This window comes from Macadamia integrifolia, chromosome 8, assembly GCF_013358625.1.
Source record: "Macadamia integrifolia cultivar HAES 741 chromosome 8, SCU_Mint_v3, whole genome shotgun sequence".
In the NCBI taxonomy this organism is placed as follows: domain Eukaryota; kingdom Viridiplantae; phylum Streptophyta; class Magnoliopsida; order Proteales; family Proteaceae; genus Macadamia; species Macadamia integrifolia.
The window spans coordinates 5,483,215-5,498,179 of NC_056564.1; the positions used below are offsets into that span (position 1 = coordinate 5,483,215).

A 14,965-nucleotide genomic window follows, 5' to 3' on the forward strand; every position below is an offset into this window, starting at 1 on the left:
ATTGCAGAGGTGGTAAGGAATTGACGTACCGTTGTGAAAGTAGTTGCTCTGCATCAAGAGTAGACTCATGCAACTATGGGATCATGGATTTTAGCAATGAAAAGCAACATCAAGAGACATGTTTGGGACCTTGATTTACTGGGTAGAAGGAAGTTGAGATGATCTCGAAGCATCAGATTTCTCTGAATTAACTGGGTGGAAGGCAGAACCTTACAATGTCAACCCAACCATCCGTGACAGCAAGGTAAGTTTCACATTCTATATAGTTGGAAGAGAAAGTAAAGTACCAGACAACAACACTTACTAACGAAGCTTATATCTGTAATACTAATACATCCAACTGTGTGTGTAGAGTGAAGACTGCAATTTTATCAATTACTCCCTCAAGTGGGAGGGCAGAAAGTGATAACGTAACGTGCTGCCTTGCATTTGTGAAGGCTTGAAGAGTCATCGAAGGCATAGCTATAGGCCCTTGGGCAGATGGCCTTGAAGAGATGAGCAAAAAGCGAGGGCTGGCAACTCTTAGGATTGGCATAGTCCCCTGTGCAGCAATATTTAGCAGATTTCATGGCCAAGCAAGCACTCTTGCAACCCACCACCTTTCCTCCTCTCTTCACCTCCAACGCAGAAGGGCAGCAAACGTTCAAGTCCAACTCACAGGCTGCGATGCCGCACCCAATACCAGCACCACCATTTCCACCAACAGGTACCATGGAAACTGGGAGGTTGAAACCATCCACTAAACTCACATCATAGAAATGCAGAGGAGATGCGGAAGTGCCAAGAGTCATCTCAACCACTGTAGCGGGTGGCACCCCTCCTGTGCCTCTACAATGTAACAAGCCAGCACAATCTCCAGTCTCACAAGAACCTTTGCCATTTGCATCAAAGTAACAACCTTGCCTGCCCCAAATCCTACCGGACCACTTCTCTGGTGCATTAATTACAACCTCCTCAGCCCTGTTCAGAAGAAATCCGCCGTCCCCGGGTGATGATTGGCCTGCGGTACCGAGGACCCCAGGCCACACGCTCTCATTGCAGTTATTCACGAAGATGAGTTGGATTGCATCTGTAATCAAACACAAAGGAAAACCCTTCAGTTTCTTACTACTACTATATACACACAAAACCCTTCAGTTTCTTACTACTACTATACACACACACACAGATAGAGAGTCGTTACTTGTGAATGGGAGGCAGATGAAAAGGCAGAAAAGAAAGGGAAGGAAGCGCGAGACGGCTGGCATCATTTTGTCTTTGAACAGTAAAGAAGGTGATGGTGTGTTTCAGACTTCTGAAATGCAATGTTCATGTGATGAAGAGGGTTAGAGAGAGAGAGAGAGAGTGTTAAGTGGGGAGACTGGAGAGTGGGCTTCCTTTTGTTTCGCCACCAAGGGGTGTGATTGACAACCGCATGCAAGTGGAACGGTTTAAAAAGAGAGTACTTCACAGGGTCATGGCTCCACTTTTTCTGAACTGAACGGCATATATCCCTTGCTTTGGTTAGAGGTTTTCTCCTTAATTAATCCATTAGATTATGTTTTGTTGATTGGATTTTTCAGTGACAGACAACCCTTTACAGAGACGACGAACTTAAACTGCCCCTCTTTATCCTTTCTTTTGGTTCGGCTCCCCCTTTACCCATGAGATTAATGGAGAAACAACAGAAAGAGATGACACTACATTCCTCTACAGAATAAGGGCATCAGGAGAAGGAACCAGATCCTCTATGGCGTGCATCTGATGGCTGGGGCTGTGTGTTCGGATGCTGGTAGTCATCCGATGCATGCTGGACGCATTGGGGAGGATCCACATCGAAGCACGGACGAGAAGCGTAAGGAAACATTATGTAGCAGACAAGATGAAAGGGAAGAATCCTAGCTAAGATTTGCAATGGGAGTTCTAAGTGTGCTCAATAGAATGCTTTGATGACAAATATTATTTAAAAGAAGTGTCAAAGAACACTATCAATGGCTCTCTTACTTTGTCCTCTTTGTTGTATAAGATTCCAACTTTTGTGTTCTTTTTTTATTTGGTAGAAGAAGCTTTTGTATTCAAGAAGCCCTTTCCATGAAGTTGTTAGGAAGCCTAAACCATATGGCTTTACGGGTGTGGTTTGCTTTCCTTCGGTTTTGTAGGACCGTAACACAGTAAAGGCAAGATTAGACAAGTTTCTTTAATGCGGCACCAATAATTGTCGAGAGATTGGATAGAGATGGATATATCCCAAAGGACTTTTAGATTGGATCTACAAAATTGGTCTATATTGGTCCCTATGTCAAGTCTCAGCGAAGATTTTTTTTTTCTTTTTTTTTCTTTTTTTTGGTGGGTAGAACAAGTTTCAGCAAGGCAAAATAAAACTCTGGAAATCTGATGGATGGCTGAAAAAGCAAGTGGTCAATACTTAAGAGGGAGCATATATACCATTTCATAGATATCAATATGATCAAGATTGCCACATCAAGGTTTACCGTCAAATTATAGCAACATCACCGTTTACCATCAAATTATAGCATTTTTAAAGTTAAAGTTATCTATGTACTTCCTTACCAAAAAACAAAAAAAAAAAGTTATCTATGTACTTGAGATTTGTGGAGTATCACTCTTGATATAAAGAAGGGCCTTCATCCTTTTCAATACTAGAAATTTCAAGGCTACGGCAACTAGAAGTGGGGAAGCCCCACCTTGTTTTGTATGTTCGGAAGATTCACATGGACGCAGATTGTCTCGCTTAGAAGGAAATCTTTCCTACATCTTAAAAAATAAATAAATAAATCAGGAAGGGAGGGAAAAGGGCAATGGATTAAGTTCATAGAGATGGGTCATGGGGATCAGATCGAATATCTATCACCGTGGATATGGATCAGCCATATTGGCCTAGGATCGAGTGATATTGAATCAGCAAATTTCAGAAAAATCCATTCAATATATATATTTTGTTAAACATTCAATATATTGGAAGTATGAATAATTTTTATTTTATTATTATTATTATTATTTTTTAACATTTTTAAATGATAATTTCTATGTAAAAAAAGTATGCAATATTTCGAAGAATTGTATCAAGATCGAAAATTTAAATTGCCAATTGGTAACTTCCAGAAATTGTAATACGATAATCAAATGAAAAACATTTTTATATTATATTTTAATTATTTAACCATTAGGAACCAAGTTTTTTTTGGGGGAAAAAAATGAATATTAAACGGTTTGGAACCCAAGTATTCTAGGAAAGTTGGGATGGGGATCGGTAGATCGCCCGATCCAGATCCGGTCCTCGACCAGTCAGGTATTAGGATCGATGGGTACCAATACCGATCCAGACCGGTCGAATCCGGGTACCTCAAACCATGCACGAGCCAATTAGGCTTATAGTAGATAATAATTTCATCTGCCTCAAGGAAAAGAACCTTAAAACAAAGGGACGCAACGGCATGTGAATGGTCATCTATACTTGTTACACCATCGTCAAATAGAACATAAAAGTTACAGATTGAAAATCAGTTTCTTACCTTTTGAGTGAAGCTAAAATGAAACTCAGATGATAGAACTGATATCTAACCAAAGGCTCAGCATACACGATGAAAACTTGCAAGAACCATCACTAGAATGAAAAAAAGAAAAGAAAAAGAAACAAAACAAAATAAATATTTTCTATTCATAGACAACCTCTCAGCAAGGACAATTCATGTATAATATTTATTGTTGATTACACCAAACATATCGTCTGAATTAGAAACAAAGAAAATTTATTTAATTAAATCACAGATTTGATGACATCAATTTCCAAATACCCTAAGAATAGATAAGTAGGTCCATTTCACCAAAAAAAAATAAAAGATAAGTAGGTCCAAATGTCCTACGGGATTTCTCTACATATCTCTACTAAAGTATATAAAATAACTCTGATTTCCGCCCTACAAGTCTAATTTTTTTTTCTCTAATCGCAGCAAAAGAAATGGATCTCAAAGAAAATTTTGAAATTACATTAAACCGTTCCTCTCAAAACCTTTCACCAAACCTAAGGAAAATTGCACCAGACCCAGAATTGTGATCGACAGCATACTCTGCACGCACTAGACCCAGCTTCACACCAACGCCGTATGAGGAGCCTTGACCGGCTCGACGGTAATATTCTGTTGGGTTTCCCTTCACATCCTTTGAACTTCCAAGATCATTGCCATGTTCAGCAAAAGCATAAAGGTGGGTGCTCCTCACGGGTATACGTAGCTCAGCTGCAAGCTGTATAACATCATCAGAAACAAGTCAGCTATGTGATTTGTTCTATCCGTATTTTTATTCAGAAAGAAACTAGCATGTGACTGCTATGAACATGAGAATAAAAAAATGTTTCATTTCTGGCTAATAGCAAATACAGATATTATGAGAACACTGTTTCATTTCTGTCTAACAGAAAATACAGATGTCACAGAGCACCATTTGATTATGCTCCCTCATGGAAGAAATAAAAGGAAGAAGACCAAGAAGAAAACAAATGTTTGAACATAACGATCCAACTTTACAATACTCTAGACCATCCAAAATCCTCCTACTGTATGTGACTAGACTCATGAATCTGATCACCCAATTAGACTGTAATCTCAGCAACAATCATCATTAGGTGCAAAGTATTTTGAAGCCATTTCAATATTTTGGTAGTTTTTTTCAGCCCATCAAACTGGAACTTTTTTATCTGGGGATTTTGTCCCACATATGCATATACTACTTGATGCACATCAATCAGAGAGTGGTGGCTCAGATCAATGGAAGTCAGAGAAGAAGAGGGAGAAGAAAGAAGAACAATCCGGGGGAGGGGAAAGCAGAGAGAAGAGAGGGAGAAGAGAGAGAGAGAGAACAATCATGGGGGCAGTCTAAGCATTACATATAAAGATGTAAAAATAAAAAAAATCAAAAGCCAGCTCCCTAATTGCTGGCCACTACTGGATGAGTCCCCAACTAACCAACTAACTAAAAAACAAATGAAACAAAAAGACCCAATTGAAACACAGATGCTTTGGAAAGAGCTCTGAGTTAACACATAACTAACATTATCTCCCCTAAACTGGGTCCCACAAATAGGATAGACTTTTTTTGACAAGATAATTTCCTAAATCCTAACTAATAGCTAATGGACCCCATTACTAAACAAATTAAAATACTAATTTTGTGTACCTCCTATGGACCCAAAATGTGGGACTTGTACTTGTTCCAAACAACTACAACTCAGCCTTAACCTAACTAAATGGGGTCGGCTACATGGATCATTGCCCTCCAATCAGCTCTATATGAGGTCATACTTGAATAAAATAAAATCCCAAAACCAAGTACTATCAAGACAGATCCTAATTTCGCACCAAAACTACATTACTACTTAATTAAGGTATACACCTCGGCTGAGAGACAAATCTTGATGTAGCCAACCAACCTAGATTCCAGATTAGAAATTAAAGATAAACTCAGCTGCTCTACAGGCCTAAATTTGAACTATTTTCCTAATATATCACGATTGAAAAGGTTCACTAATTTGCTGGTTTCAACAGTTTGCCTGGTTGCACACACCCACCCAGAACCCCACCCCCCAAGCCCCCAAAAAAAGAAAAAAGAAAAAGAAAAGAGCTTGCCTTGGAGAAAGAAAGAAAAGAAAGAGAAGAGATAAGGGTTGTTATGGGACTGTGAACAGTACCCATGAAAGGTAACTGAAGAAGAAGAGAGAAAAGAGAGAGATAAAGGGAGAACATTGAGAAAAGAGGTTGCCTACACAATTCAAATCCAAATACTGTATCCTATTCCATTAACCACCATATTCAAATAAAAAAACAAAACAAAACAAAAGAAAGCTAGACTAACTTAACTAACAAGGAATCTAAAAATACTAAACTAATTATAATGGTTGAAGCCTAAGCCTACTAGATAATTTGGGCCCCACACAACTAATCAAAATAGGACTCTTTAATGACTAAACTAAAGCCAACTACATTACCTAATAGACCCCACTATTTATTAAATCTCTATTTTAATACAACCCTTTAGACCGACCCCTATTTTTGGGTCTTATAATCCCTCCAGTTACAAACAAAACCTACAGAATTAAAAGTCCATACCCATAAATATTAAGATAGGAATTTGAACTGGGTCTCCAATCTGCAATATTCTCCCTCAATCAGAAAAAAACTTGTCCTTGAGTTTTGTAGAAGAGTAGGAATAAGAACACTTGGACGGGTGCTTGCAGCTCCTTGTCTTCAACTCAAAAAAAAAATATAAAAAAAAAAAAAAAAGAAGAAGAAGCTAGAATATGATGTTGTGACCCACATGTCCTTGTCTTGAAACATGTGAGGAAGAATGAATTCATTTGCACTGCACTAGGCTCTTTCACAAATTTGTTTTCTGCTCAAAGGAACTAACTTCCTCGATTGGCTCGTTGAAATAGCAAGTTCTTTATCCAGTTCAACCTCCTCCAACTTCCTTTTGCGCTGTAATGTTGGTGTCACTCAACTGGCTTTAAAGAGCTTATACGCTACAACTCTTTCAAGGCAATAGTTTGTTATAGATGAAAGGGTTGCAACATACATGAGTTCCCTTCACAATCAAGGACAACCTCTCATTCTTCCATCCATGATTGACCAATTCTGAATTTATGATGACATACTTTGAAGGAGGAAATAAATAACATTTAGCACCATAAAGTAGGAAAAACTGAAATGTGATGCAAACATTATCATTGGATTCAATGACGATCTCATCTATCTTAAACAGCATCTAAACCCAGACTACGGATGAGATTTTCATTCCGCACTTACATTGGGCAAAGGAACTTTAGTCTTAAAAGTAAAGGTTAGGCTCTAATACCAAGTTGACGCATCCAGCCAACCTAGATTGAATTAAAAATCAGATCAGCTCCTCCACAGGCTCAAGTCCGAACTATTTTCCTAATAAAACAAGATCGGAAAGGCTTGCTCATCTGCTTGTTAGCCTGCATTGGGAAACGAAAGAAGAGAAGAAAGAGAAGAGATAAGGTGATGAAGACCAATAACCTTGGGACACTACTCGACAACAAACCACAGGGCACAAACATAGTGATAGGAAACTGGAAGAAAATATGCCATCCTAGGATTAATTTAAGAACCTAATATCTAACACTTTGATGGGGTTGTATTAAATATAATAGTGCTTAAATCCTGTAGAATATGCTCCATTACTGAGAATTAAACAACGAATGGATCTGCAGAAATTTGCTAGAACAGAAATTACCAACTAAGAAACCAGAAATTAGTAACTTTGTATGAGACATCAGAAACTCGTAACACAGAAGTTCCATCCCACCATTGGATTGGGATCAGCTTTTGGGGTGTTATTGAAGACCATAGGGAGACCTATTAATACTGTTAATTTGGGGCTGATCAGACTTCTTGTTTGGGAGATATCACCATTTTACTTTGCTGGTTGTATCCACATGCAATTCTGCTTGTGGGTAGGATTCTGAAATTTCTGATGATGTTAGTTTAAGTCCACCACATGCACACAGGTTTGAATCCATCACTTGCACACAGGTTATGAATGAATTAGAGAACTTAGATTTTCCTGCTAATACTGATTGCTAGTAATCTTTAATGCATGGTCACGGGCAAAAAGTGTTGGACATGGGCATATGGCAACAATTTGAAATTTAGACAATGGAGGATGTACACACACACACACACACACACACACACACACACATGTATGTATATTTAGGGTACTTGTGTACTCTTTTAGTGAGTCTTTTATGCATAAATAAGTATCTAGAGCCTGAATCCTTCATCATCAAAAACTAAAGTCACGAAAAACAAGTAATGCATAATATGAAACATAGTACACAGGGGGGTAAAAAACCATAAAAATTCATAAGGATTTAAGGGTAAAATACTGTACCAATTAAGTAATATGGATCCTTCCCACCCCTCAACATATTCCTTTTGTAGAATATGTTTTTCTAGTCTGGAACCAATATTTGCCACATGGCAGATTGGATAGGGCTGAAATTTTGTAAACAGTAGACCCCAAAGGACCCTGCTCACATGCCTAGTTTCAGACAAAATGGATTTGACCAAGTGGCTAAATTAAGATCTGAATATCCAGCTAAAAATCAAGTTCTGCAAATAGATGGGTGGTGGAAAATACAAGTGAATATGCCAAAACATGAAAGGTGCACAACTGGAATTGAGCTTAAAATTTGCTTGTGGCCAATTTAGACATTTTCTAGAGATCCCTATCTTCAAAATTGCCACATCACCATTCCGCATGGCAAACTTGGTCCTGAACTATAGAGTTTGAGATACTTACAAAAGTTTTCAGTATCTGCTCAGTGCCCAAGGTTAAAAACAACAAAAAAACGTAATACAGATAAAACCCAAAAGTTTATCTCCACCCCTTCAGCAAATCTCACAACATCACTCAAGTTGCAGCAGCTTCGCAACAATGCATTTTCTGCTGTACCAGGAAGAGGTTTGATCATGATTCATGTTGCAGCAGTGTCACAAGAAATGCAGCCAGGTTCTTTTTCCCCTTCTTTTTCTTCTCCTCCTCCTCCTCCTCCTGAGTTCAAGTAGCAGAGAAATATTTTTCTCCTTTGCATTCCATGTCCCTTTCCCACTCTTCTTTTTTTTTATTTATTTATTGTTTTTCCCCCTGTTTTTCTTAGGGCCGTGGTCAAGAACATGTCCTGACATGTACACATGCATGTCCACACAAGAGACATGTTGACAGTGAAAAAAACTTTAAGAAACCATGTCCAAATATCATAGCTTGTATTTTGAGTAGTCATGTTATGTCATACACTGTTATTGCTGGAAGTCCTTTTTTTATGCTACTTTATCATTATGTGTTCTCTTATTTACTTCTGAGTGTTTGAACACCATTTTTCTTTAAATTGGTGCTCACTTCAGTCAAGCAAGTGCCTCACCTTGCACCTCATGCACCAGGAGGCCTCAGCGCCTCATGCCTCAATAACACACAAACATGAAGCCTATAAAACTTATACCTGTGAATGAATAAGGGTGTGAGTTCGAAAGCTATGAAGCATAACATTAGTACCAACCTCGAGGATGTTTCTGCAAGCTCCAAGCTCGCCCATATTGTATCCCCTCACAGAGTAGGGTCCGCCAAGTGTAAAAGCATCATAACTGGGGAGATCTCCCACACAACCACCATAATGGCCATGGAGGACCAATACAGGGGGTGGTGGCTTACCGGCACCTTCTTCAACTTGCTTCAACTGGACGAAGCGAGTCACGGTTAGCTGGTGGCGGTTAAAGAATGGGAACTTGCTGCCAACTCCAAGGCCTTGGTCCAGCTGCATTTTATGAATATCGATTTTAGATTGGCAAATAAAATTTTCTTCTATAAACAGAAATGCAGAATAAATGAGAGGAGAAATATACAAATTTGTTTAGATCTAAAGAGAGAAAGATCTTAATGTCCATAAATGTCCTGCTTCAATGATACCCGTGAAAATTTGGGTTTCTCTGATTCAACTAGTAACATATGAATTTCTACGCAAATCAAAATCGAGGAAAGGAAGTCTTCGAATCACTGACTCAAATCCATCGTCGAATTCTACTCAGCGGAATATTGATTTGGCAAAATAACAATTACTTGAAATATTATCCACACCATCATTTTAGTAACAGTCAAGAGCCCCATTGTAAATGGACATTGCCCAGAAGTTTTTCAGATAACTAATAAACTATGAAAAGCAAACACAACAGTGGTTTGAAATATACAATTAACCTAATCTAGAAAATATCTATTCTACAGTACATTTCATTCCTCAAATGGTAATGATTGATACTCGAGTTCCTATTGATAACTTCAGAAATCTTTCACCATAAAGCTGATGATTATCAAGCTCATACATAAAGTGAAAACAAAAAGGCACATCAAGGAGGAAATTTAACTTTTAAGAAGGGAAATATGGCAAAGCCTTCCAAATAGTACAAATTTGTATTCCTCATGAACTGTGCAGTTAGGACAGTAAAAAACATGAAACCAGGAGGCACCTCCCACAATATAATCTGGGCAGTGTACCTCGATATTTAGTTCATTCAATTGTGTAATCAAGTTGAATATTTTAAACAAATGGTACATGGCATACAACAATAATACAAGAACAAGGATTGGAGATTCACCTGAAACACATTTCTCTCACCCACAATGGCTCCATTCACGAACTTGGTGTTATCACGTGTGATATTTGCCTGTGCAAATGCCATTCGATCAATGCCAGTGCCACTGAGGGTTGTCGGAGGTCCATCCGCAGTGATTCCTCCACTCGGCAATTGCCGCTGACCATTAGCAGAAATATGACTGCTTTCATCACGTGTTGTTATCTCCTCCATCACCAGTCCATACATAAATTTGCTCTGACGAGTGAAGCACTATAATGTGGAAAAAGAAAATCAGAATGAAGCAGCGAAGCTCTATCTCACACAACTTTCAAGCCTGTTTGAATAATATAGCATTAATAAAATGGAAGCATTAAGACCTACCTCTGTTATATTGGCTTTGAAGCCTGCTCGATCAACCCATATGGGTGGAACTTCTTCAATGCCAGGTCCACCTGTGAAAACTGGGCTCAGTTTCCGGCTGTTGAAGCAGCTTGCACGGAAAGTGCGGTTGCGAGGATTGTACACTCCATCAAGATATGGATGCACATACTCCAGCTTGAAAGCAAGATCATCCTGAACAAGAAATTACACAAGCATGAAACACAGCCTTCGTTGGACAAAAGGAGCGTAAACAATAGGCTAATAATACCTGTGGGTTGAGGAAATTGCTGGTAGTTACTGAACCAAGAATTGATCTATTCAACCCCTTGAGATTTCGATGCTCAAAGGAGACGGTTCCTGAAGGCTGGATTGAAGCCTGAAGGGAGCAACATTCAGAAGTTAGCCATGACTAAAAAAATATCCAGCTGCAATTATACAAATCAAAGAATTCTCATGTCCAGCAGATGACATATGTATACCAGGGTGGGTCGACCTTGACGTCCAGGAACGATACTCCACTCTGTGCTGACTTCAGCTGTCTTTTGCTCAAGCTCCTTCAGCTTTATCTCAACTATGATTCCTCCATCATTCTTTTCATCAGGCCGTGGGTTCACTTCGATATTGGAGAATAAAGCAAGAGAATTTACATTCCTGAGAGCTTGTTTCCCCGCTTCTATATTGAAAACATGGCCTTGTCGAAGCTAATGGATTGGACAACAACAAAAACGTTTAGAATTCAACCTAGAGGAACAGATTAAAAGATGACATAATTAAACCATGTTCACTGAAATTGAATAGATAGACTCAGCAGACAAAGTAGATAAACAGAATAGATGAACTCATTAGACAAAGCTCGTTACCTGTTTGGGCAATTCTCTCCTAACGACAGCAAGTTGGGTATTACCCTCACAGACATTCCCGAGCTTATCTTGAAACTGTACAACCATTTGGGTAATATCTCCCTCCACAACCTCGCATACCACCTCCCTCGTGTTGAGATTGCCGAAATTCACCACCTGCGCACAGGCATAGCCTTCGTCGTGGTACCACTTCTGAACTCGGTCCCGAATCCTCTGTAGTAACCTGGCGCTGACCTTCCCCTGCTCCCTTAGCATCGTCATGACCTCGCGATGAACAGGGAGCGGCAACAGACACGGCCTTGCCCTCTCAATTCTCCTCTTGTAATCCTTCTCCTGACTCCGGAAATACTCCAGTTTCTCCTTATCAGTCATGTCAGGGTCCATCTCCACGGGCTTGGACTGTGGCATCAGACCAACATTGATGCAACGGAAAGAGTCCGCCGACTGCCAAGTGCTCTCGGTGAAGGAAATCGTGATACCGATGCTTCCATCGGGTTTGGTCTTCCCCTCGAGATCTACCTTCTCGAACATCCCACATGTTGCTAGGGTTTCGAGCTCCTTCTGAAGATGGGCTTTGGTGTAAATACCGCCGGGGCGGAGGGAGACCATCTCAAAGAAGGAATCTTCGGTGCCCACGGTGGCCCAGCGGCGACGGTCGAAGAATAAAATCTCGGAAATCTTGTACTTCTTGAATCCGCTGAGCTTGTTGAGCTGAACCACGATGTTGGCGGGAAGACCATGCGTGTCCCATTCTTGAGATTGAGATTCTTCTTCTCCAGCTATTGCTGACGGAGAGAATAACCGTGACCATAGACCGCCACTATCACCATCACCATCACCACCACCATTGCCATTCCAACCCCAACCACCGCCGCCGCCTCCGTCGACCGGTCCACCGTTGCCCGGGCCATGACTGGTCGAAGAGAAAAGATGAGGGGTATAAGAGGACAGGTGAAAAAGGAGACCAGAGGCAGCGGAGAAAGCAAGGGCTTTGGGGAGAGAGGGAAGGGTTTTAGGTTTAGGGAAGCAAATTGAGGGGTCAGGAGGAGGAAGTGAAGTCGAGTGATCGCATTTGATGACGGTTGAAGAAGAAGAAGAAGAAGAAGAAGAAGAAGAGGGGCAAGGTGAAGCGGAGGAAGGAGAGACGGAGGAGGTAGCTACTCTGCGTGGGAAGCTGAGGGAAGGACCGAGACTGGGGCTAAGCAGCTGCCCCGTACCGCAGAACGCCATCGTTGGTGCCCTGTTAAGTGTTGACTGACTACTGTTCGAGAAGGGGGAAAAGGCAGATAAGGTTATAGATTGACACCTCGAAGGCGAAGAAAGAATCGGAGAGTGGTGTTGGTATACCGGTTTCGTGGGCAATTAGACCAATACGCTCTCTCTCTTTCTCTCTCTCTGTGGGTGGTAGGTAGGGGACCTGGGTATCTGGGAAATGGAGAGCACCCAGCCACCAGCAGGCCCAGCACAGAAGAGAGTCACAGACTCGCACCGCAGGCGGAGAGGTGAGCTGTGGGTTTGGCGAAATCTGCCAAGCTCAGGCGATTTTGCGGATTGGTCCTATAGGTTATTTCAAGGTATGAACTGTTGATGCCCCCATGATCCCAATCTAACACATGTCATGATGCTTGCTTATTTTCTCTAAATATAGTAATATTTGTGAAAAACAGAAAGCTGTCGCATAATGAAATGAAAATTTCCACCTATAAGATCCCCTTACACACGCTCTCATTGCTTCGCATAGAGCTCGCAGCCAGACAGTGTTTCCATATTGATGGACAGTGTTAATCATTCAGCAGTCAAACAGGGATTTGGCTCTCTACAACTGGGGGGGTGTGCTGCCAAACTGGTGGCACAAGCTAGATGGATGACACATGGTGGTCTATAAATCTAAGGGAGGGTAACAATGAAGGTGTAGGGATTCAGCTGCACGCGAGAAACACAGAGGATTGAGCAGGAAAACACCATTTCCCTCTTCGTATCTCTCTCCCGAGTCCTTCCTTGGGTGGATTCAATATCTCTTCCTCTCTATTTCTGGTGGTCTTCTTCTTCTTCTTTGTTTTTGCAACCCACAGAAGTTTAACCATGAACCAAATATGGTTTTGTATTGTAGAAAACAAACTCAATTTCATAAAATCATTTCACTATGTGTGTCCTAATGCAAACACAGTAGAAACTGTTATTTCATGGTCATGTAGATGATCCAAAGCATGGAAAACACTCGCCCATCTCAAATCGAACAAACTAGGCATAGGGGAGGGGACTACGGGAGATTTCAGCAGTAAGGAGACGATTCAGAGGTCAAACCCGACGGTGATGGAGTAGTCAACAGAGGCGACGATCTTGCAAAAGTGGGGGAATGCGGTGGCATGCCGGAGGTTAGGGGTGTCAATTCTTAAACCAAACCGGTAAAACTGGCTGAACCGAACCGATAACAACACGGACCGAACCGAACCGAAGCCTTATTGGGTCGGTTCGGTTTGGAGTATTGCAACCCCAAAACCAAACCGAACCGCACCGAAAACCAGATGAACCTGAAACCAAACCGAAATCGGCTCAAAACCCGGACCGAAACCGAAACCAAACCGGTAAGAAACCGAAACACTCCAAAATTCATGAAAAAAAAATCAAAATTTGCATAGTTTTATAAACATTTGTATGGAAAGTTGAATCCAAACTGGACCAAAAACCAAAACCATCCCGGTTACAAATCGATTTAAAAAACCGAAGACAAACCGAAACCAAACCGCATCGAAACCGAAACTGGAATTTCCTTATTGGTTCGGTTTCGGTTTCAACTTTCCCACACCGAAACCGACTCAACCCGGACCGAACCGAGCCGGACTGACCGATTGACACCCCTACCGGAGGTCGAGCAACTCACTGCGGACCTTGTTGGGGTTAACATCAATGAGGGCAAGTTTGTCTAAGAGGTCTTGGGTGAGGATGGTCTAGAGAATGGCCATGCCAAAATTGCCAGTGCCGATGTCGATGATCTGACAAAGAGACGAAGAGGAGGGAAGACGGAAGACGGAAGACGGAAGACGAATAAGGTATTTTTCTTTGGGTTAGCCCAACTCCATGTTTCTCCCGTTCAGCCGAATCCTTACACCTTCATTATTCCTCTCCCTTAGATCTATAGACCACCACGTGTCATCCATCCAGCTCGTGCCACCAATTTGACAGCACACCTCCTAACTGTAGAGGAGCCAAATCCATTAAAAACAAATGTATAAGAATGGAGTGAGCATTACCTTTTATGTATTACCCAACTACTATTAAGTGTTGATCATATTCCTTCACGACGACACGACCTTGTATAAAACTTTTATTTTTATCTATTGGTTTAAGAAATATTTTTTCCTTTGTCAAGGCCATAGTTAGCAATTCGGCCGAATAATTCGCGAATTATTCGGCCGAACCGAATTTTAAAGAATTTTATCAAAAATTCGGACCGAATCCGAATTAAAAATAAAATTCTTTAAAATTCGCGACTTTTTAAAAAATGAATATAATTCGCGAATAATTCGGACCGAATCCGAATTAAACCGAATTATTCGGTCAATTTAAACATTATTTAAAAAA

The 14,965-nt window shown here is 40.7% G+C and overlaps 2 protein-coding genes across 2 annotated transcripts; both read right to left on the minus strand.

Annotated features, from left to right (window-relative positions):
• Window positions 1-159: 159 nt before the first annotated feature.
• LOC122087241 (thaumatin-like protein) lies at window positions 160-1,930 on the minus strand. The gene is made up of 2 exons (XM_042656304.1): window positions 1,184-1,930; window positions 160-1,069 (listed from the first exon to the last, which is right to left on the minus strand). The coding sequence occupies exons 1-2, from the start codon at window positions 1,248-1,250 to the stop codon at window positions 384-386; spliced, it is 753 nt and encodes a 250-aa protein (XP_042512238.1). The 5' UTR covers window positions 1,251-1,930; the 3' UTR covers window positions 160-383.
• Window positions 1,931-3,723: 1,793 nt separating this feature from the next.
• Window positions 3,724-12,946, minus strand: LOC122087239 (protein TOC75-3, chloroplastic-like). Its single transcript, XM_042656302.1, has 7 exons — window positions 11,384-12,946; window positions 11,003-11,224; window positions 10,792-10,899; window positions 10,524-10,715; window positions 10,164-10,412; window positions 9,074-9,328; window positions 3,724-4,242 (listed from the first exon to the last, which is right to left on the minus strand). Exons 1-7 carry the CDS (start codon window positions 12,611-12,613, stop codon window positions 4,003-4,005), a joined length of 2,496 nt encoding a protein of 831 aa, XP_042512236.1. The 5' UTR covers window positions 12,614-12,946; the 3' UTR covers window positions 3,724-4,002.
• Window positions 12,947-14,965: the final 2,019 nt, after the last annotated feature.